The sequence below is a fragment of the Heterocephalus glaber genome, unplaced genomic scaffold (assembly GCF_053883595.1).
Source record: "Heterocephalus glaber isolate CG9 unplaced genomic scaffold, H.glaber_assembly_v1.0 deba00000546, whole genome shotgun sequence".
Lineage (NCBI taxonomy): Eukaryota > Metazoa > Chordata > Mammalia > Rodentia > Bathyergidae > Heterocephalus > Heterocephalus glaber.
The window spans coordinates 18,170,974-18,195,891 of NW_028258147.1; the positions used below are offsets into that span (position 1 = coordinate 18,170,974).

Sequence of the window (24,918 nt, forward strand, 5' to 3'; positions counted from 1 at the left end):
CAAGAAAATTAAAATGCACATAGAAATTGAAGAGAATAGAATACAACACAGAAAAGAAAAGGGGCCATCTACACTTACTCCTTGGCTTCTGGTTTGTGGCTTGTAAGACTGAATCTGCAGAGACAAAGTGAAAGTGGGGGACATCAGAGGACTTCAGGACAAGACATAATAGTGTAATGGACCAAAAGAATCTGTGAGCTACAACAGCTGGTTTTCTTGTTTTGTTTTTGTTTTTTCTTTTTCTCTTCTCTCCTCCTTTCTTCACCAGCTTATTAGGGCTTAAGGAATTTCCCTTTGCCCTTCTGCCTTGCTTATGTCTTTTTCTTAATTTTTTACTTTCTCTTCTTCTCACTTTTAATTTTTCCCTTTGATTTTTTTTCCTTATTTTTCTTCCCTCTTATTTCTTTTTATATTCTATTTCTCATCAGTTTTTTTCTCTTAACTTTGCCTAATTCTATAAACATCCTCTACAACCTAAGAAGATCCTTTGTACCATTTCTTTCTATTCCTTCTCATGTCATAGAGTTTAAGGTTTTAAAGTTTTCCTCTTGCATTCCCCCATTCCCAAACACTGTATCTTTAATGGTATTACCATCAAGCTTTTTAATCTTTTGATACTTAACTCTGTAAAATTACTGTTGAATTATTTTCTACCATTAGCTGAGTATATCTGTTGCATTTAGTACATATTAGTTGTAATTCAATACCTGTTGTCTTAATGTTTACACCATAATTGTAGATTTCTTTACTAGGATTAAGGGTGGGACATAATTGGTTCTTATTATATGTTTACATCTACTTTGTCTTGGACCATAACACTATAGCTGATTTACTTGTTATTAACAGGGTCAGTCACATAATTGTCACTATTTCTCTGCAAGCCAACATTCAGATTACCTTTGTGACATTAGCAATATTAGAGTAAATTGCCAGAAAACTTGCTGGTTGGGCTAACTACCTTGCATTACTCCCTCCCAAATTAACCAAGGTGGTCAGATCTTTGGGTTGCGGCAAAGGATTATAGTTAGCCATACCCAAAGTACATCACTGAAAAGCAACTAAAGAGATCTCCATATTAGCAATAAAGTCATTATAAGCATTCACAAACCTCAGCGCAATACAAGACAAACAAACAAAACAATTAGAAACATGAGAAGAAAATGCAACAAAATTCCTTCCAGAACTCCCAACTCTATCAAAGGCAATCCAGGAGGCACCAACGTGCAAAATAGTGTAAGCTATCCACCCAAATTACTCAAAAGGATAACAGGACAGGTTAGAAGATCAAACAGGTTACTCAATTGGGAGCAAATAAGATACAACTAAACAAATAATGGAAGTAATAACCAAAAAGATGCAGAAGCTTTAAAAAAAACTCTAAAAAAAAAAAAAGCTAGATGAGCTAAACAAAATGATGAAACATGAATGACAAATTTACCAAAGAATTAGGGTCCATGAAAAGGTTTCAATCATAAATCCAGATTAAAAATCATATTGAAAGTATGGTTAACAAAAGGGACCAATGTGAAGACAGAATTTCAGAACTAGAAGACAATGATGTCTTCAAAGACCCACTGCTCAAAGATACCTTAAAACAACAAAAGAACATGAAGAATGGATTCAAAAGCTGTTAGATGACACAAAGAAGATTAAGAATAACTGAAAAATCAGAACACAACACAAATGGCATAAAATACCTGTTCACAGAAATAATGGCAGAAAATTTCCAAAATATAGGGAGAGAAATAAACACACAGGTAAATGAAGCATATAGAATTCCAAATAGCCACAAGCAAAAGAGATCCTCTCCATGCCACATTATACTCAAAGTATCATAAGTTCAACACAGGAACAAAATCTGAAAAGCTGTTAGAGAAAGGCAAGGAATCACATACAATAGTAAACCCATTAGAATTATAGCAGACTTCTCTACACAAACCTTAAAATCCAGGAGGGAATAGGCATAGTGTTTAAAGCTCTAAAAAAAAAAAATAACAACTTCCAATACCAAATTATGTATCCTGAAAAACTTTCCTTCAAATTGGCAGATAAATGAGGCATTTCTATGACATTGAGCACCTCAAGAAATTTATGATCATCAAACCAGCATTACAAAAAATTCTCACAGATACCCTAGAAAGAGACAATGAAGCCAACAATGCCAATAAGAGAAAAAATCTGATGGGATGAAAAGTTAAGCAGAAGGAGAAAAAAGTAAAACAAGTCAACAACAAGAAAATAATGCAATGACAGGAATAAGTACCTCTTAGTAATTACTCTCAATGTGAATGGTCTTAATTCCCCAATCAAAAGACACAGATTGGCAGAATAGATCAAGAAACAAAACCCAATGATATGCAGTATGTTAGAAATACATTTAATTCAAAAATAAAATGATAGATTAAAATCAAACAACATTGAAAATGTGAATAGCCCAATCAGTAAATGGGCAAAAGAAATGAACAGATACTTCTGAAAGAAGTACAAGTGGCCAATAAGTATATGGGAAAATGTTCAACATCTTTAGCCATTAGGGAAATGCAAACCAAAACTAAACTGAGACTTCACCTCAACCGAGATAGAATGGCTACCATCAAGAACACAAAAAATTCCACAGGACTGGGGCAGGGGAAAGGAAGGAAGGGAAAGGAAAAAAATGATGAGAAATGGAAAAAATGAAAATAAAGTCTTTGTAAATAGGGAAGGGTGGAGGGCGTGAAGGGAGGGCTAGGAATGGGGAAAAAATAAGAACCAAGGTGCATTATATAAAGGTACAATTCCCAATGAGAAATGTAATTGTGTTGTATACCTACAATGTACCAATAAAAGAATTTAATACAAAAAAAAATTTTAAAAAAAGAACACACAAAATAATAAATGTTGGTGAGGATATGGTAGTAAAGGAAGCTTCTACACAGCACATTGTAATATAACATAGCACAGCCCCCATGGAAATCAATACAAAGATTTCTCAAAAAAACTAATACTAGAACTACCATGTGATCCAAATATACCACTCATTAGTATATACCTGAAGCAATAAAGTCAGCATACTATAGGGATACCTGCATATCCATGTTTATTCACAATAGCGAAAATGTGTAACCAGCATAGATGCAAATCAACAGATGAATAAAGAAAGATGTGGTGTGTATATACAGAATGGAGTATTATTCAGCTACAAGGAAGAACAAAATTCTGTTATTTGTAGGAAGATGGGTGGAACTGGAAACCATCATGTTGGCAAAATAAGACCCAGAAAGACAAATATGTGTTCTTCCTAATGTGTGGAATTTTAAAAAGATGACCAGAAAGTAAAAAAGGAGACTATTAGTAGACAAGAAGAAGAGAATGAAGGGGTTACAAGGGCAGTAAATATAAGGGGTGGGGGATGAGAAAAATGTATTATACACATTGACACATGCCCCAGATGTAAAACTATGTGGGAGGGCAGTATATTATGTGCATTGATGAACCATCAAAATGAAACTCATTAACCTGTATAACCAATAAAAATATGAAAAAAAGAAAAAATACATAGGTTTAAACCAGATCAGTGTTTCAGGTTAGTGATTTATGCAAGCTAATTTCTCTGACCTTGTTTTCTCAGGTTAAATATTGGAAGAAATTACAATCAATAATTATTACTCCCCCCAAACTTTCCTTTACTCATTCTTTGAAGTAATTGGAGATAGTCTAATGGTTTAAGGACAAAGATTTGGAGAGAAGGTTGATTAATTTGAAATTAGATCATTTGTTCTATATCATGTTTTATTAAAAATAATTTTATAATTCAGGTGCGGCCATCTACTAAAGACATCTCTTGATATTTTCATCAAAAAGCTGGAATTTTGTTCACAATTTCAGAAATGGGCCTACCAGATTGGTGTTCTTTGGGATCAAGTTAACATTCTATATTTCTACATGACACCAAACACATATTTTAAAGGATAAAATATCTACTAATATTTACTGCACAATACCCCATTTGAATGAAGTATAAGTAAAGTACCTGAAACAAGAGTTAAAATACAGGCTTTTAAAATCATCCATATGTTAATCAGTGAACTAGTTCTTCTATCAGTTTATATGGGTGACTCATGCATTTTCCAGCAGATGCAGTAAAACACATGACATTTTGGTAGATGGGGCAAGGATAAAATGCAGCTCAGATCTCCATAAATCTTTGATTTGCTTACTATTTCCACCTGGAATTTCAAATTAATATATCTAAAGGACACTTTTCTAAGAGAAAATGTTTCTACAACTCCAATCATCAAATGATGGAATGCCAACTCCTCACTCATTCAACAAACAGCTGGATAAATCTTTACTGTGCCAGGTATTGGAATAGGTATATCATAGCTCAGTAATCTAAAGGAAGTCTTCCAGATTCTAATCTTGGTCTACCAAAACTACAAAAAAATGAGGCTTTAACTATTACATAACAAGATATTTTATCACTAGAAAACTAATTTTTTTTTCTGTCTTAGAAATAGGAGCTCTGGAAGAAAAAAAGAAAAAACACTAACTTTCAAGTATGGTTTATTTCAAGAATATAATATAATTTAAATGAGTCATCACATTAAACATCAGCATGCCTGAAAAACAACTTCTATTGCTTTAGTAATAGGAGAACCATTCAGCTATTCCATTAGAATCAGGGTCTTCTGTTTGCTGTTGATGGTTGTAAACTGCACTAAATTAATTTGACTTATGCTATTTTTACTACACAATGACAAATTGGTGCCATTTTCATTAAACAATGGGTGGGGAAAGGGGTAACAAAGAACCTCATCTTTAACTTGTTTTCTGTTGAAAGTATCAGTTCCTTTTTAGTGATTGCAGATATGGTAGAGATTGTTAGGAATGAAGTATAACTATGTTAAGAAAGAATAGGTATTACAATACTTTGGACCTCAAATGACCCTAAACACCTATGTGTTAAAGGTTTAATGGTGCTATTAGGAGGCAGTGGAATATCAAAGATGAGGACTACTGAGAGGTCTTTGGGTCATGGAAGAGTGCCCTTGAAGGGGATGGTGGGATCCTAGCCATTTCCTCTTCCCCTCTGTTTAGCTTTGGCCAGGAGTAGAGAGGTTTTGGCCCCTAACACACTCCCACTCTGATGTGCTGCCTCGCCACAGGGGCTGAGTGATCATTGGACTGGAACCTCTAAAACTGTGACCCAAATAAACTTCTCTTTATCAGTTGATTTCTCAGGTATTTGTTACAGTATCAAAAAGTTGACGAACACAAGTGGACTTGGAAAGTTAGCTGACCAATATGTTACACTGGGTTATGAAAGAATGGGGAAAGTGGGTACATTTGGAAGTGATGTAACATTTAAAAAATACCATAGACTCATAGACTTCTAGCAACTATAACCACCACAGTTATAGCAAACCTATGGCACAAGTGCCACAGCCAGCTACTTGTTTTCATTGAAAGGTTCACCATCACTGAGAGAAAAGTAACTGTTTCTCTTCCATAAGAGGCTTTTATTAAGTATTGAGGCCAGGCCCTAATAATTTAGCCCTGTTTGCAAAATTAAAGGCACTGGTTTAATATATTTGATACTTTTATATACAAAGAAACCTTAAATTATATCCCAGTTTTAATCCATGATGGTTTAGACAAGTCATTCTAGGCAAGATATATTAGTGAGAAGACACTAACTAAATACATAAACAAGTAAGGAAGTAGAGGGCCTTCATGACTAGATAAAATGTGAGCACATATTTCTGAATTCCAATGCTTTACCACTAAGCTATACACTCACAACAGTGAGCACATATTCCTAATTCCCATTCCAATTATCCAAATCCTAAACTTCCCCAGCAAAGAAACCAAAACCATCAGAATATGAAACCTAAATGGTGCTACACAACCACACTCCTAGAAAGTGCCAGGATACTTCCTTTCACCCACTAAAGCAGCTCCAAAGCATTACTGACACTGAAGCCCACACAGGAACAGATAGATGATAACAATGAAGGATCACTTCAAAATTGGTAAAAAGAAAAAGAAAATTAAATGCCTATTTAAAACCATGCAATGACACCTCATTTGGCATTTATCTCATAAATGATAGAGTCCTTGAAAATGTCTAAGCAAGCAATTAATGAGATAAATAAGGGTGAACAAAGAGGTAGTAAAAAGATGTAAAAGACAAACTTGCAGAAATTAAATAGCAGGACTCAATGTGTAAAAATATACTGGGATAAGATAGAAGGAAAAAAAGAGTCCTTAAAGCTTCAAGGCTAAGAATAGGTTTTGGGTTTAACATATGCATGCTTCTGTTTGATGAAATAAATAATCCCCTCAGACACAAAGTCAGGTACAAGGCTAGGGAACAGTTTTTACTGTTTGCTTTCAAGAACAAATTTGTCATATATGGTGCAATTATAGCATTCCATTGTGAAACATAAGATCTGAATGGGACTACCATCAGGTTTATTTTCCTATTCTATAGGTGACAAACCTAAGACCATGCAAGAGTGTCTGGCTCAAGGTAAAACTGATGTCTGCAGAATAGAATGCAGATCTTCCATTTGCATTATATAATGTCCCAATCTGGAAAGCAATTTGTCAGAATATCAAAAGTTAGGAAGTAGAGTGAAGAGAATTTATGGTTTTTTAAAGGAGAAAATTTATAGATGTTACTGTTTGGGGCTAATTTTAAAAAAGTCTTGTGTTCAGACATAAAGCCTATCCAGAAGGGGCAGGTCACTGAGGGTCTGACCTAGAAAGGTGTTTTTCTGTTTTTTGTTGTTGTTATTTTTTTGTTGTTGTTACCAGGGATTGAACTCAGGACCTCGCACTTAAAAGGTAGGCGCAGTGCCACTGAGCTAAATCCCCAGCTAAAAGGGTGTATTTTTGACACTGCTTCCTCCCTTCTCTCTCTGCCTCTTGATTGCCATGAGCTGAGCAGTTTTCCTCCACTATGCTCTTCTGCCTGCTATTTCTGCCTTGTAGCCAGCCAAACTTGAACTGCACTCTTGGAAACTGTAACCCCAAATAATCCTTTCTTCTTTTAACTTGTGGGAGTGATGTATTTGTTCTAGCAATAGGAAAGTAGGTATGCCTTGTTTTATCCAATAGATCTGTTCCTGAAATGCTGTGAACAGAACGAATTTTTACTTGTCTGGACATAATTAAGAATAATCAAAGAAGCTCATACTTTAAAGAACCTTTTGTGATGAACTGTTTAACAAAATTAAAATTGGTCACTTTTTACTATATTGGGATTGTCATATATTATGTTTCTGAATCTGAGGACCTCTTCTATCACAAATAAAATGGGTAAATTAAAAGAAAGCTGTTCTGCTTACTCACTTGTGAAGCCACAACAAATGAATTTCAACAGTATAAGAATTTGACCAGAAACTATTCAAAATGGTATAAAAGGATTTGAGAGCTATCATCTTTATAGAAGTATTAATTTACAAAGTAAGTATTTAAAAATTAATTCTCCCAGAGGATTTCTGAGGTGAGCCTCAAACTGATTAAGAAGATACTCAATAGACTATAAAAGTAGGGAAATGATTACTAAAAGCGCCACCATTTGTGATTTCTTTTGCAATTAGGTCAAAGTCTATGTTCCAGTTTGTACTTGATTTAATAATGTTATACTTGGGACCAGTCATTTACACCCCTAGAATGTGGAACAAATATCCAGCATTTAAAGAAATACACAGGAAATACTCCTTTGAATGCATGAACTCAAAACACAGATAAAAATTTTTCACCAGAAACTGCTGAATTGTATTTCTAAACACAGCGACTGAAGGAAATTCAAAACGTCTCTTGGAATAGTAAATATATTTGAGTGTGTCAATTATTTCCGATGAGGCAAACTGACAGGCTGGTTTTCTGCATCTGCCAAAGTTGGTTGTGTGTATATATACATATATGGTAGTTTTTTTATTTTATTTTTAAGTTGTCTCCATGTCTCATTATTCTGAAGGGCTGGAGAGGGGCAAGAGAGGAGAATGACTCATCCCTAACTCTGTTTCAGCTGCTTCTCCAAAGACATCATCGAGGCTGTGGCATTTGCCCTTTAAAGCTTCAACTAAATGAGACAGAAAGCTGTGCTCAAACCTGATCCAACAGCCAAGAATATCAACATACAACCCTCCTAAGCACTGTCTAAGCAGAGTTCTAATGTGGCTACCCGAGGTCTTGTTCATCTCTACCCCCTCTGCTCTTTCTCTACTCACCACCCATCAGGGTCAGGCCCACAGTTGGCTGCCCTGGGGGCCTATCCACATCTGTCACTCAGGGACAGTGCTCACATAACCTGAATTTCTATTTTCCTCTCACCTGTTTGAAAACTAATCTTATGTCTGTCTCTTAACTGCGGTTAGCTAAACTGTGCTAAAGTGCTTGTGAGTGACATTGGTTTTGAGTGTAGCCCACCCAGGGAACCCATCTTCATTTCAATATGGGCTTTTTATGGAGATACAGTACATGGACTTCCAAAGTATAATGATATCAATGTCAAAAATGTCATATTTTGGGGCCACTAATTGGGGATAAGAGAGTCTTTTTTACCTTTCAAATCACTCCAAAGTAGAGTAATTAGGGATTGCCTTGGGCTTGGGCCAGATAAATAATTCTGCCTTGCTACTAAATATACTAAAGTTATATCTCTTTTGAAGAATTAATATCCACAAAATTTATACAATAGATAAGACTCTGACTCTTAATCAAATGAAAAGTGAGCAAAACCTCATTAACTTCTTTTTGTAATCATTAAAAGATATGACATGCAAAGGTAATTAATAGCAGTTAATTTTTACAAACCTGGATGAAGTCAAATATGGTAAGAGGCAGAAGATCATCTAGAATTGCTATATCTTTGGAGAATCTATTAAGAATCCCACCTATAATATAAAGAATATAAATTTCTTAAAAATCAAGTAATTTTAAGAAGATATATCCATATATTTAATCTTAAATTTGGATCTCAGTAGAAACAATCAGAATTCAAAAAACAATTGCACGTAAAACAAATAAATGTAAATGCAGACAGAAAATTTTAGTTTTGTTCAAGGTTCTGAGTAACTATGTGCTCAAGTTATTGTCACCAGCTTTCAAACATTCATAAAACAGATTGCTTTAAGATGTAGTTTTAAAAACCCAACATCTTTAATAAAGCCCTTATTGTAAATTATGTCAGGAATGGGTACCCATCCTAATATAAACTCACTTTTTCACCTTGAGTTTAAAGATAATTTACTGGGTATGTTGCCATCCTTTCCTCATGTCTATATCTCACCCCTTAGAACTCTCCCTCTGTTCTGACTTTCATGCTTTCTGGGACTCCTGCAGAATCCGAGGCTGCTCTCTCTCCTTGTATGTGCCTAGTATGTGGTCCTCATTGCCACATTTTCCTTCTACCCTCTTCACTGGCAATCTAAGTTTCAGCCTGTCTTCTAAATTCTAGACTCACATTTGTAAGTTTGATAATTTCTATAATTAAAAAAAGTGTCTACTATGTGCCAAGCACAATGCCAGGCACTAAGATAATAGAGATCAATAAGCTATGCTCCTTGTCCTTGAGGAATTCATTGTCTAGAGAGGAGTTAAACAAGCAATTAGATAAAATATAATATAATACTGTACAAACAAAGTCATATTGCACTTTATCATTCAACCATTATTAACTTCAGGATAAAGTCCAAAACCCTTAGTTTAATATTTAATGTTTTCCATAATTTGGCCTTAACTCACCTGGCTAGTACAAGCTTCCTCTACTGAAGTATTCTAGTTTAGCCAAATTGGTCTATAAACACACTCCATATTTTCTTACCTCCTACTTTCACCATATAGTTGTTCTGCCTGAAAACCTTTGCCTCTCATCTCTACTTGTCAAAATCTGTATTTCTTCCCTGGCCCAATTCAAATGCCCCTCTTGCAAGACAGCACCAGTGCTTGCTGCAGCTGGAATTGGTCTCTTCTTTCTTGTCTGAGTCTGTGTTACAGTGATGATATGCATGTTGTATAGTTGCTTGTGTATGTACAGGTCTTATCTCTTTCCCTAGACTGTAAATTGTGAGAAGTCACCTAGAGCCCCAAGCAAAAAACCTTATGTACAGACATTATTCTTTAGCATATTTCATTAAACATATTTGTATATATTTCCATAAATAAACCAAAAGTTGAAAAAACAGCCCATAGGTTATACTTAGTTTAGAAATTGAGCGTTTGGTTTGGTGAAAAAAATATCCTGTTGCCTATTATTTCCTACTATAGTATTCTGTCACAATATACATTTACACTTTTCATCTATTCAAAATACTTTGCTGAGTACCTACTATGTGTCTGTATGAGTTTAAGGTCATTTAAAACTAACAGGAAAATCAGGTAATAGTCTGAGAAAATCAAAATCAATCTACAATTGCAGAAAGGCACATCTGGGAGAAACTGTAAGCATATGTTCCCCTAGCTATTGACAAGTATAGCAGAGAATAACTAGGTGACAGAATGAGATCTCATGAACCATGAGTCAGTAATAAATGTAGTTATTAAAATAAAGTATAATCTTTGTATACAAAAATTGGAGGGGCAAAACGAGGGGCAGGAGAAGGACATACCACCATTGTAAATCAACCAACTATTTCAGTTCTCAGGATCATAAATAAAAAGGAACAGAGGTGTTTAGGAATCATCCTACAAAGTAGAGAAAAGTTTGGAAAGCTTTGCAAAGTTTGGAAAGACAAATGAGGAACAAGAAAGTAGAGACAATCATTTAAATATGATAAAAGGAAGGCTCAGAACCAACTATGAGAATTATTTAAGGGAATGAGGAATGTGGAAAAATAAAGAGGTAGAATAGAAAGTATACCCCTGTAGGAACAGGACCCCACAAATGGGAACGTTGATAGGAAGATAACACTTTTATTTTAGATTGGCTGTGTGGTAGGCAAACAAATTGCCTTGTTTCACTGCCATAGACCCTCTAAGATAATTATTCTACCCCTCAGCTTAGAGGTGAGGAGGCTAGTGCTCATAAAAGTAACTTTCCTATAATCAGCACTCTTCTAGGGCCAAACCTGGGCTCAAACAATGTTGTGCTCTTTCAACTGTATCTCGTAACTCATTTCTGCCTTTGCCAGAAACTTGAGTGAATCTACTACCTTCTCAGGTTCTTGGATTTTTCATAAAAATGAATTTATTGGATCAAATGCAATGGTCAACCTCTTAGGTATAAAATTCTTGCCTCTTTCCTCTAAAACAGAGGATGGCAATGGATATATCAGAGGGAGGCAAACTGGTAGTGACACATATGGGCCTCAAGAAAAATAAAAAGGTCTTCCCATATACCAATACTGAAATTTTGTTATGTAGTAAAAATGATTCCTGAGATTTTTATATATAAATCCCTAAAAGTTTCAATTGCAGTCTATTTCTTGTTATACTATCAAATGTGTTTGGTTGATCACCTTGTCCATTTATCTATGACCCCTCTGCTTCCCTCCTTCCACCCTGGTTTAGAATAAAAGCTCAACAGGTTGTTGTAAGGATGAAGCTTAGGAGGATACCTTATTAACCTCATAGTCTTTAGATGTGAATTTGTCTAAAAGGAAATCAATGGAATTGATTACTTTCATAGTACCTTATTACCCTATGTTTTGAAAAGTTTTGGTCCCTTTATTCCATAACTCTGAATTTCTGTCTTTTTCTCTATGATGGTGCCAAAAATAGTTTTAATATCCATTTGGGATCTCTCCTAAATTCAAGACAAAAATCTGAAACAAATTAACATGATTGTCCTTAAACAGTTACGTGAAACTAGATTATTCTGTTCTATGAAAAGAATTTATTAGTAGAAGACTTCAACATTTTCCTTAGTTACTTCAAGTCATCTCCTTCTTGGAACAATACTACATTTAGCAACAAGATGCCTAGAAGGAGACAGAGCCAAATATATGAAAAGGGAAGGAGTGACTCCAAAGAGACTGTTTCTGTTATCTCATCAGCAACCCACCCTAGTGAAAAAGGCTACTGTAATTGGTGGATCCAGAAACATCAGAAGCCTCAATATTTGATTGCCTGTAACATCTGAGAAAGGCACTTGTCAGTCATAAGGCAGCTTAACCAAGGGCTGATGGCTCCCTGCAAAAGCAATGCTACTACACAAAGGCAAGGAAACTACAGGCTCCATGGATGATGGATCAGGAGCTTCATGTTGATTACTTAGTCAAGTACCTGCTTTCAAGGTGTTGAGGGTTGACATGGGCGCATGAAGAACAGAATGTAGCATTTTGTGGTGTAAAATTTTCGACACTGTGATTAGTATATGCACCAGTGGCAAACCTCTGAACAATCCCAGAGCAAGCAAAGTGTCAGCTATTCCCACATAAATGTAAAAAACATAATAGAAGCTAGTGCTGGTGACAATCACAGCATAGCTGTTATTTCCATTCACTTCCTGTTTAGGAGGGTTGCTGTAAAACAAGAAAAGGAAAATGTTATTTGGCAAAAACACTTGTCTATGAAATATCCAATACATGCGGAAAAAATAAATTAAATTTGAATCTAAAGAAACACAACATATTGGATTAACAGTATGTGTGCTCTTAGTCTCAAATCTTTCTATTGCAAAACAGTAAAATTTTTCTCATTAAAATATATTTGCTCTATAGTAGATCAAAATACTTAGAGAAAATACTGCATGCATAATACTGTTTCAAATATTTATATTGCATTTCATGGAGATAAAACAAAACTAATTCCTTTAGAAATGGACACAGCTTCAGGAACTACATATGTTCACAATTTAAACAAAATACAATCAGCCCTCTGGACTGGTGGGCTATAAATCTGTGGATTTAACCAACAATCAATTGAAATTTTTTAAAAATTGCATTTGTACTGAAAATTTCTTATCATTATAACAATCATCTGCATAACATTTACAGTGTAGTAGGAGTTATAAGTAATCTGGAAATGATTAAAGAATACAGAAAGATATACACAGAATACATGCAAATGCTATTCCATTTATATAAGGGACTTAAGCATCTGCAAATTTTGGTATCCATGGGGGTCCTGGAACCCATTCCCCTCAGAAGCCGAAGGATAGCTATAGTTTGTTTTTCCACTGCCACAATAATAAGGGGAAAATAAAACATAGTGGATATTGCTATACTACAGAAACCCAAATAACCAAATAACCAACAATCCACAATAAAACATGGAATACTCACTTTTTAAGGAACCACAAAGCAACCAAAGAGGCAGCCACCTGGAATGAAACAATATATAGTTGATTTTTTTTCCTAACATCTTTACAAATTCCTCTCACACCCATTTCTAATTTCAACATGGCCAACATCAAAGTACACACATTCATTTTCTTTGCTTTGCTTTCCTGCCTCCAACAGCTGAAATAGTTGTTCGGAGCATCGTTATTTATGGTAAGAACATATTACTGAATTCAATTTTCACCAAAGTAAAAACTTGTCAATTCTCTCCTTTATTCAACAGGAACTATGTTCATTGAACCCCACAGGAGAACAAGATTACAGCTAAATATTTTTTTAGAAAGAGACGAATTTCAGCCTGTTGGCAAATAATCAGTCTCTTTGGTTGCTGTAAAAAATTTCATTTGGTGTGGAATGAATAATGAAGACTCTTACCTGTGAGATCAATTAATTATTGGAAAAGGTGAGGTTAATATTTATGAAAATCAATTAGATGTTTCAATGGTATAAAAATTCATAGTTTATGAATAAAGGTAAGATGTATTCAAGTTAAAACATACACTCTGTACTAGAATTACTTAGAACTCAGTACTTTCTCATGGTGAAAGCATTCGGCTGAGGGAGAAATGTTCTATGACATATCTAAACAACAAAACCAATTTTTAAAAAACTGAAGGTTTTACAGTCCTTTAGATATTTCAATTATGTGTGCTCAGTTATATTTCAATTTAATACTCCATTCTCATAAACTATGTGGAGAAATTTAATCATGTGTTGATAGCATCTCAATTGTAATATTAAAAATAACTCTCAAGTTATAGAATGATGACAAAAACAGAGAATGAAATAGAAAAAAAAACAAGCAATTATGAGTAAAGTGATTCTGGAAATGGACACAGAATAAAATAAATAGAAGGAGAAACAATTATGCATAGAATAAGGTATCTACAACTCTTTATACTTGAATTTACCTTAAAGATTTAAAGTACATACTATATTAAAAAAACTCATGGAGAACATTTAGCATTAATTCTTGCATACTGAAGAACTATACTTAAAAAAAAGGCTCATGTTTTTTTCTTAAATTCTTTTATTGGTATTTAATTAAATTCACCTATTAGATGTAATATAATGATGAAAAAGCTATTGGTATTTTCTCACTTTCCTACTTTTCTTCATTGTACACACAGCATCCATGCACTGTCTCAGTAAAAAGAAAAACTGTTTTTTTTCCTTGAGCTACAAGTTCAAAATGACAAGAAACCCAGAAATTATCTAGCCCTTTCAAAAGTCTTTGTTCTTATACAAATGTCTTCCTATTTCTTAAGACTAATCAAATTATCCAAGATCCTAGATAAGGGTATGTGCTAAGTCACTCTTTCCCCTTTGATCCAATTAAAGGAGTGTCAATGCTAACATTCTCTGAACATGAGTAAATCTCATAAATATTTTATAACACTAATGAAATAACCAAAAGAGATTTCTAAAGAACTACTGTTTATAATATAAAGTTATTTTCTAGCTCTACCCACATGGACTCACCAATTCAAACCCCTTTAACTAGCTAAAACAGAAACATTTTCAAAGTCTTGACATAATAACTTTAGTAAAGATATTTTGGACATCTAGATACAAAGTAGTACTTTCTATGATTTCATTTCCAAAATGCTTTGAGGTTATAAACATTATGCAATTCTAGATAAAGTAACAGTACTGAATGATTAAGAAAGAAAGCAAAAATATATTTATTTTCCATTTTCTGGAGGCCTTAAACATCATTGCATATAACAGAGAACACTGTATACTTTACTTCACCAGTCAAATCATGTACTAAAACATAGATCCATGGTAAGTAATGTTCCCTAAAAGGATCGCCATTGCTCAATAGCATAAGTGGTATTATGGGGAGTATGGTGAATCCCCATTTCATTAACAGTATAAAGGCACTCAAGGATTCCTCATTAACAAACAGAAAACAAGTCACAAAAGGAGAATACAGCAGATCTCTGACACAATCTTAATTAGAATGGAAGCACTAAACAAGATCCTCAGGTGTTCCAATCAGTAACACCCCATCCCGTGGTTGTTGGAAAACACCTTCTAATCTATTATGCACATTTCTTCTCTGTCTAGTCAATACTTCACTGCCAAGAAGGCCACTAGAATGACCGGCATAAAAGAAATTTTGTAGCTTATTTTCTTGGTGCCAGATCCAGTGGATAAGGTAGATGCAGACACACCATAATGTGTCTACAGGCCTGTCTTTCCCTTGGATGACACACAGCAGCAGCATTCACTGTGTTTTTTTATCACACTTCATAAAGACACCCACGAAAGAGAAATTCTAGAACTCTCAAAAAGTGGCAAGAACAATGGGATAAATGTATTGGCTATGAGGGGGAGAGATTTGAGAAGGATTAAGAGCAATGTGTCTTTTACTGTAACAGATTTTATTTAAATATTCAATGTATATTGTGATTATACTTTATAAGTCTCTAAGCAGGGTTTATCATGCCAGATTATCACCTGTACCACAACTGAAGTACCAATGACATGTCCACTGATAATGAGAAATGGGTATAAATAAAGAGTAAAATAAAGATAATCGGAAGTAGAGAGAGCTTTTTCAAATGGGAAGGGGAATAAGAAATGGAAGGAGGAAGAGGAGGAAAGGAAAGGAAAAGGGATTTTCAAAAAGAGTGGAGGGAAAAAATAGAAGTAGAGCTTTTGCATATGGGAAGGGAAAGAAGAGGGAAGGAGCGGGGAGGAATGGAAGGGGACAAAAAAAGAATTAAGATGGATTATGCACATGTACAAACTCTCCACAATAAAGGTAATCATTATGTACTGCAAAGGTGTACTAATAAACAACTTTTTAATAAAAGGAAAAAGGCTTAGTCTGAAAGAAAAACTATGTAAGTGTGGATTTAAAGAAGTCAACAAGATTACAGACACTTGTGAATGAATTGTTTAGATATATAATTATGCAGGAAATTACTGTATTTTACTATTGTCATGTTTTTTCTGTTCAAATTTTTTGTTATTCAGAATTTTAAGGGCTAGTTAATTGGCACTGCCTACAGGAGAATGACCAAAGAGAAGCTCATCATTTATTATTTCTTGCTCAGAAACAGAATTATCAATTATTTTGTCCATTATAAAAATAAAAAGACAACTTTTTTCAATAAATGTGAGAGCTCAACTAGTCATGGGTAGTTATATAGTATTTATATGCTGTTTCACAATTTAGTTTCTTGCCTGATAACAATGGACCATTGTTTTCTTCTTAAATGAATAATAATATTCTATAAAGGCCTAGCAGCTCAACACTTTATGAATTAATTAATTATGCATCATTCTGCAAGGCACACAAGTTCAATTCTATTTAGCTACACAGGAGACAAAGCCCTACAAATTAACAGAAATCACCATCACAGACTCTTCTTTTTTTAAATATATAAGTTGAAGACAAATCAATTAATGTGATCTTTCAATACAGAGGATCAAATTGCTAACAATTATAAAGGACTGGTTGAGATTAAATGGAGCACAGGCCGAATTTTGTACTTATTAATGGTAGTCATCTGGCATGACTGCAGATATTAATGAGGTAAATTTGCAATATATTTCAATTCCATATTTATTACTGATGTGTACATGTCAAATTACCTTGCATTATACTTGTTACAGTGTAAAACAATTACTGAAATTTTCACTATATCACTCATTGACTTGTTCATCTCAAACTATCTTAAGCTTTGTAATAATGATATATTAAAGATAACAGCAATTACATTGCTCACTATGAACCAAGTCCTACATTAAGTGTTTATCACAATGCTTCTTTACCCACAAAATGGTCTAATAAATGAGTACTTTTTCAATCTCTGTTTTATAGATAAGGAAACGGTGTCTCACAGAGGTAAACTAACTTGTTCAGTTTCGCAGTGTTAATAAGACAGAATTAGGCCTCATACTCAGGGCAGTCAGATTCCAGAGTTGGCACTATGCCATACTCAATTGCAAATGAGGCCTCTATTTTTTGTGTTAATTTAAAACAGCAGGGCAAATGAATAGATACTACCAAAATTCAAAGATGAAATGGAAATCCATGGCTTCTTGGTGAAAAAGTATGTACAACTTTTTGGTATATACCTGTATGTATTTAACACTATTTTACAAGATCATAGAAAATGAGAATACTTTCTGTAACCTTTCTTAATTGAGGTTAGAAACAGTCTAACAATAAGAAATATGTGTTGATATAAGCCCAGTCTTCTACTGCCTCAGGAAAGGCAGTTCTTCAAGGCAGTACAGTAGTTTCTTCCCTGAAGGCAGAATGGACCCTCAGGTTAGATTTAGGTTTCATATTGGGACATATGGAGGGACATCCTCTCGAATAAATATCTGGAGTAGTTTTTCACAAGCAAAATCCAATCCATAGACATGTTTTGTTGCATCTGCATATTATTTATTTGTATTTATTTTATCAAGTACACACAGAAACTTCTACAGAAAATTTGGATCTGTCTTATCTTGTTAAGTTAGATTTGCTGTGAGGGATTCCTAATTCCCCCATTGTGAGTCCTTGGCTGGTGTTGGTTACAATTTCCCCTTCCTGACAACTGGGGGGCAAATGCTCTACATGCATCCCCACCACCGCCTCCCCCACACATGTTCCCTGCCAGGCCTCTTTAAGCATGTATATGGCAGTACTCATCTAGAGAAAGCCTTGCCCACCACCAGGCTTCCAGAATCTCTTCTCTATGGCCTACTGTACTATCTGCATCTCCCTCTTTTTATTTTTTTAGCTTGATGAAATGAAGGTCAGTAAAGGTGTGGCAAAGAAACCACAATGGTGGTGGTGAAGACAGAAACATTTCTGTAAGCAAGCAGGTGATTTGTATCTCTGAAAGGGTTGTTTACAATGATTTCAAGTCACTAACATATATTTATCTCATTTTTCAAAGAAATAGTCATTTGAAGAATCATTACCTGCATATTTAATAGAATAATATCTATAGTTAAATAAACTTAGAATTTAGTACAGAATTATTTTAAATTTTAATTCATATAAAGGCTTTATACTTTGAACTTATGAAGCACTATTAAAAATTCTGCATATCTGAAGATATAAGGTACAAGGTGAAGATTATAGTTAATAAAACTGGGATTCATGCTAAATGAGTAGATTGTAGCTGCTCTTGCCACAAAAAGATTAACTGTTTGTAATGATGAATATGTTCATTTGCTCCATTGTAGTAATCTTTCTACAATCTATATGCATTCCATAATGTTACATGCCTTAAATATACAGAATACAATTTTTTAATTTTTTAAATTTCTTGTAGTACCTCTGTTTAGGTATATTAATATGCTATGTATAAAATAATAAAATATCAATTATTGATTTCCATAACATAAGAACTATATATGAAACTGTACACCTTTCCAAACTATTTTTAATTTAACTTCAAATCATAGTAATATTTTGTAACAGGACATTCTTACCTCAACCAGAAAAACAATTAAACACCAAATCAGCACAAAAATTAAGCTCTTATGGATAGTAATATAGCGAAGGTATGTGTTCCAAGTGGTCACTGTGGGTATGCTCTCTACATCATCAAAAAAGCATTCCTGAAAAAAAAAGAGGCATAGTTATTACAGTCAGACAATATTATTTCATACCACCATTATGGTTTTATTTTGAATATGTGGAAATAAAGAAATTTCATACTTGAAGCTAAGTGAATTTTAACAAGTATAAATCATTATGAATGCCTTATGTGATGTTACTCCATAGTCAGTATGATATCCACTGGAGCTACAGAGCTTTTTCAAAAGTGAGAAACACTCTAATTCTTCAAAATTCTAAAATTATATCATTGGTTACATAATTGTATTACTGTAGGACAATTTTAGCATTTAAGTGCTTAACAGTGTCACGTCTTTTTTCAAATGAATATTATCATTAAAGGAACCTTCCTAGAACTCTCCTTAATTTGTCTTGTTTCTTGAAGCGTCACTGGACAGGTACAGTTTGGTATTCTGCTAAACTGGCAGCTGATTTTGGTTTGTACATTCCTCACTAGCATAGGGTTATCTCTCTAGGTATCACTCAAATTACATAGTTCTACTCTTGAGTATATTTCCTGAGAAACCTTTATTTGTCCTCTAGCAAATACAAAAATTTAAAAGAGAGATTCCATATAGTCTAACAGGAAAAGGCTTGTTTCTCATGAACTCTACAACACTCACAGGAGAAGCAACAGAACCACGAGGAGGGGTCCTGTGAAACTGAAATAGAGTACACTGGTTAGAATTAGGGTTTGTTTTTCTTTTTGAGTCCAATACTCCTAGATTTGAATCCAAGCTTGACTGCTGATACCTTAGTGGCTGCCTGAATTAGAGCAAGTTGCTGAGTTCTGAAATTCAGTTTCCTTATCTGTCAATGAGGGTGATGATATATATGTAGTTTCTAGTACAGCAATCAGAAATCTGTGTGTTGACTGGCACTATGAGCAATCAGTAAATACTATTATTAGTCAAAGAAATCATTCTTTACAAGTAAATTTGTAGGCTTTACCACTATATGCTATAAAATTTCTCAGATTTGAGTAATTCACTTAGATGGATATTTGATCATATAGATGGATTATCCTTTAGGAAACTTCTTTTCAATAGCATATATTTCAATAGCATCTTTTCTTTTCAATAGCATATATTGCATCGCACTTAATTTCATGGTGGGTGGCTAATAATTTGTACATACCTTCAAATCTTCTTCATTAATTTCCTCACTGATTTCCAAGCTGCTCTCTTGAGATAACCGTCTTGAATATATATCCATTTCTGTTAAGCTGGCCTGCGGGGCCAAAGACATTTTTCTTGAAGGTGCCGTTGTCTTCCGGCAAATGTTCTGCCCTTGGTTAGCTGAGTGCGTCATCAGGTTCAACACAGACTGTCTCCTGTTTCCCTGGAATGTGGGGCCCGTGGGGATCACGTTGCTGCGAGGCAGGATCGCATCTCCCGGCTCAGAATCTGGAACTAGGGACAGCCTTCTCTCCAAAGGGTCATCAGAATCCTCTTCGATGCCATTCATTTGTAATGGAGTCTTTTGGACAAGTGAAAATTTTCTTATAGAGTTGATTGAATTGAGAACTGAGTTTTTCCTTTTTTCCCCAAACTCTCCAGTCTGCTTAAAAGATTGTTTTTTTGTTTCATTCCAGGAGACAGAAGCATCTCCTTCTAAGGAGAAACGGCGTAAAGTCTCAGTTAAGATTGAATTCCTTCTTTCTGCACTAAACTGGTCAAAAGAATCATATCCCATGAGCTTTGAACTAAAGTCCGGTCGTAGATTTTGTAGTTCAGAAAATGTCCCATAAAAATAGCTGCCACCTTCATGTAAAATTAATATTTTGTCAGCTTTCTTTAAATGTTCCATTTTAGAAGTGACCAAAATCCTAGTTTTGTTAGCCATCAATTTACAGACACAGCTTTAAGAATATAAAAGAAATATAAATAAGATCAATTGCACAAATACTTCATTATAATAATATATGTATTGTACCTTAGCACTTTACTAATGTTTTATTGTGTAAAATCTCTATCATATCATTCTATTGTTATACTTAAAATGATTCTAAAAGTATAAATACTCTCTAGTAATTCATTTGGTACCTCTTGATTTATTATAGCATGAAATAATTGTGAAGTTGAATGTTAACAGACCTGGAATTAAATTAAATTTCTAACTTTCAGTGGGTGTCTAATTTTGAGCAAATTATTTACTTTCTGGGTTCTAAAGTGTTAAAGCTTTTTTGTTCTTTAAATTTTCTGTTAATGTCTTCCTACATTTTTGGTTGGCCATATTAATACAAAAGTAATTTTAAAAACATAATTGAGAATTTGATAATAAAATTTGACTTTCCTTTAATAAAATTTTCATCTAGTCTAAAAGTAAATCCTGACTAAGTGCATTTAGGAGAGATCAGTTTCTTTTACCCATTAAAACATTATACATCATACAAGAAGAGGCATCATACTCTTCCACACAAATATGAACAATATAAACAACAATATAAATGCAGCAAAGTTTATATTGGTAAGAAGTCACGTATCATAGTACCATGAGTATAAAAATAGCACTTTGGATATTAAATTGGACTGAAGCTGCTCTTTCTGACATCCTGGAGTCTGAAGAGCCCTGCTGGGCACAGGACTTCTAAAAGGCAAATACATTAGGAAGATTGTGATGCAGAACCATTCCACTGGCCCTCAGCGGGGTCTCCAGAACCACAGGTAGCACCTGGCTCTTCTTAAAATCAGAGTAGTTATGTCCAGGATGAAACAGAATTTTATGATGTATACAACAAAAAACAGCACAGTGACTCCTGGCGGCAAACTATATAAAACCAGAATAACCTGGAGAAAAGCAACACGGCTATGGAAATGATGGAATGGTTTGTGCTAAATTTAAAGCAACTTTTTTGCTAATAACATTGGACACAGAATCTATGATGCTGTACTCCTCAAGGTTTAAACTAATATAAAGTAAATAAATGATTTATGCTTTTGTCTTTTTGTTAAGTGGCTTTTCCAAACTTGCCCTAACTTCAGTTGCTCTATGCTTGAAATGCTGGAAATTACCTGGCATTTTTCAGAGTATAAGGAAGTCAGAGTTCTATGTAATACCACTGTAGAGCAATTAAAGGGATTTCAAAGATAACTGCAGCTTTACTGTGCAATCTTAATACAAGGCTATACTGGAGGGGATAAAATAAGCTTTGGTGAAAGATGAATGGCTTCCTCATTACATTGAGAATGAAAGTGAGAAGTTTAACTCATAAAGTACCTTATAATAGTTGGCACTTCAACATAGATTGGTGAGGAAGTTGATGAGTAAAAATAAGAATTGGGAATGATCTGAATGGAGATTATGTTGATAGTACTTGACAACTTATCCAGAGAGGCCAGGATAAAATATCCTTGGGATTTGTACATGAGAAATCACTCTAGTATCTAGTATCACCTGAGTGAAAGTAGTGAAACTGAAAATGTCAAATAAAACAATACCACACAATTCCACTTCAGGAAAAAAAATGGTTCCTGGACAGGTAGATTTTCTTGGTTTGTTGTTTTTAATGTTATAAAATACAAGATTAAAAATATTTCAGGATATCTTAAAGCAAAGTCAGCAGGGTTCCAGAATATTTCAAATCTTAAGAATATGTTAAAATAAAAACTTGAAGTAAGGCAATAAATAAATTTAAATTCTAGGAAAAGTAATTCTAGAAATAATATAGCCATTTTATACAATACATATATACATCCTTGTTGCTTAAAATATTTATTTCTAGAAGAGTACAATGACTATTTTCCTAATAAATTGTCATCTATAAGGCTGGGGATTTAGCTCAGTGGTTCCGGCAATGGCCTCGTAAGTGCAAGGTCCTGAGTTTGCTCCCTGGTACCAAAAAAAAAAAATTATCATTTATAAAATTATTTTGAAACTTTGAAATTAAGTCATATAACTCTTGCTCTTAGGAACTTCACATATTGAGCCCTAACAGCAGCTCCAAAGAAGTGGAAATCCAGAGCTTTAGGTGAGTGAGGAGATTTCCCAGGAAATATTGAGGTAGATGTACAGTTTAAGCATTCACCATTAAACCATTTAGCATGTGTACGTCCTTTGAGCAGTTTACCATCTAAGAAGGAGATAGCATAAAATACTAAGATACAAACAAGTATATAAAATTTAAGTATAATAAGCAGTTAAAATAATAGAAGATATATCACAAGACAGTAATATGTAGAAACTACATATGTAATAGCAACTGTTGTAATAGTATAGCAATGGAAGAAAATGGTTTAGCATGCAGTGATCAGAAAAGGTTTTAACGGAAGCAGCTTTCAGTCTTGCGAGTGAAGGACAGAGCAGCTAGTCAGTGTCATGTTACATCTGTCTACAGGGAGTTGCAACAATATGTCTCAAGAGGTCATACGCAGTCTATGATGGTACACTCATTTTTCTCATCTTTACCATAAGCATTATAAATAAGTTATTCAAAGAACATACCTTTCAAATATTTGTTTTTCTGTTAAAACATCTAGATATCCAAAAGGAGAGTCTAATAGGTACAAATCAGCATCTTTGTATACTGCTCTAAAAAGAAATGGCAATTAAATTAGATTTCAATATTCATCATGTTATTTATTATTTAGTAAATATAAATGATTTATTTTTATTTATCTTTTCTTTTGTTACCAGGGATCAAATTCAGGACCTTTCACTTGCCAGCTGGGCACCACTGAGTTACATCCCGGCTCCAGATGATTTATTTTAAAAAACAGTCCACTACATTTTAGTCACTACATCCATTCACTGAAATAACACTGTTCACAACATAGACAAAAGTATCTCTGTTAGAAACTACTTTTATTCATAGGTATTTAATAATGTTCATTATTTTTATTTTACTTTATTTAGGTTTTTTGAGATAGTGTCTCACTGTATAATTCAGGTGGGCCTTGAACTGACTATGTAGCCCAGGCTTGCCTCAAACTTGTGGTGATGCTCTTGCTTCAGCCTCGCAAGTACTGGAATTACAGGCATGTGCCACCATGCCTGGCCTTAAAAAATAAAATTTTATAAGCAAATATTGTAATGTTTCCTTTGAGTTGATTTAGAACCATAATAAGATATAATTTCCATATTAATGGAAATGTAACTTTATCATAACACTTAAGTTTTTCAGATATAATTATTAATACTCTACCTCTATACCAACTACACAGGATTCTGTGTTTACATAATTCTGGAAAATTTTATTTAAAAAATAAAATTGAATTCAATTAGCGTATTAACTAAGAGAAGTAATGAAACTAACCAGAAAGAGCAAAACTTCAAAGTAAGATCTAAAAGATGGTTTATATTATAAATTATTTTTAAAGACAATGTGTGGAAGAACTAAAGAATTCCATCAAAATGCACACTCAAGGCTTTTCTTTGCCCTGACTTGGTTCTTACTTCTCTCTCTCTCTCTCTAATAAGTATTCAGTACGGTTTGTTCCCCCTGAAATTAGAGCTAATTAGACTGTGGTGTTTAGAGGATGGGCATTTGGAGGATAATTAGAATTAGATAGAGTCAAGCAGGTTGAGCTTCCATGACCAAATACTCATGACTCTAAAACAACAGAGAGAGAGAGCAGAGGACACATACATGCATGCATGTGTGTACATACATGCACAAACACACATGCTTCCTGTACCTCCTGTGTCTTGCCATGTGATGTCCTACACTTCCTCTGCTAGCAACAGGCCATCCGCAAATCTGAGGCCTTGACCAGAAATGGGAGCCAAAATAAACCTCTTTTTCTTTAAAATTTACCCATCTATACTTTTGAGTTACTGGCAGATTAAGACAGATTAAGATATTCTCCTTCACACCTATAATCACAGTTTCTCAAGAGATTAGAAATATAATCATCATAGAAATTGGACAGCACATGACATATTCTGATGAGAATAACAATAGGATTTTCAGTACAACTTCAAACTGTGTGCACCTTAAAACAAGACCAAATCTTAAACTGGTACGTACCAACTCTCTATTGAATGTCCAGACCATATATAGATACCTTAACTAAATTTGGAATGGAACACTTTTGTCTTTGGTTCACATATAAATTGATCAACTTT

The 24,918-nt window shown here is 34.1% G+C and overlaps 1 protein-coding gene across 2 annotated transcripts in view; it reads right to left on the bottom strand.

Moving 5' to 3' along the window:
• Cftr (CF transmembrane conductance regulator) overlaps nt 1-24,918 on the bottom strand; it is a 183,317-nt gene that overhangs the window by 59,987 nt on the left and 98,412 nt on the right. For both annotated transcript variants that reach the window (XM_087204598.1, XM_087204597.1), the window contains exons 13-18: nt 23,296-23,382; nt 19,990-20,713; nt 18,726-18,854; nt 13,218-13,255; nt 12,217-12,455; nt 8,809-8,888 (exon numbers count right to left, since the gene is read on the bottom strand). In XM_087204598.1, coding sequence (XP_087060724.1) covers nt 8,809-8,888; nt 12,217-12,455; nt 13,218-13,255; nt 18,726-18,854; nt 19,990-20,713; nt 23,296-23,382 — 1,297 coding nt within the window. The remainder of the gene's footprint in view (nt 1-8,808; nt 8,889-12,216; nt 12,456-13,217; nt 13,256-18,725; nt 18,855-19,989; nt 20,714-23,295; nt 23,383-24,918) is intronic.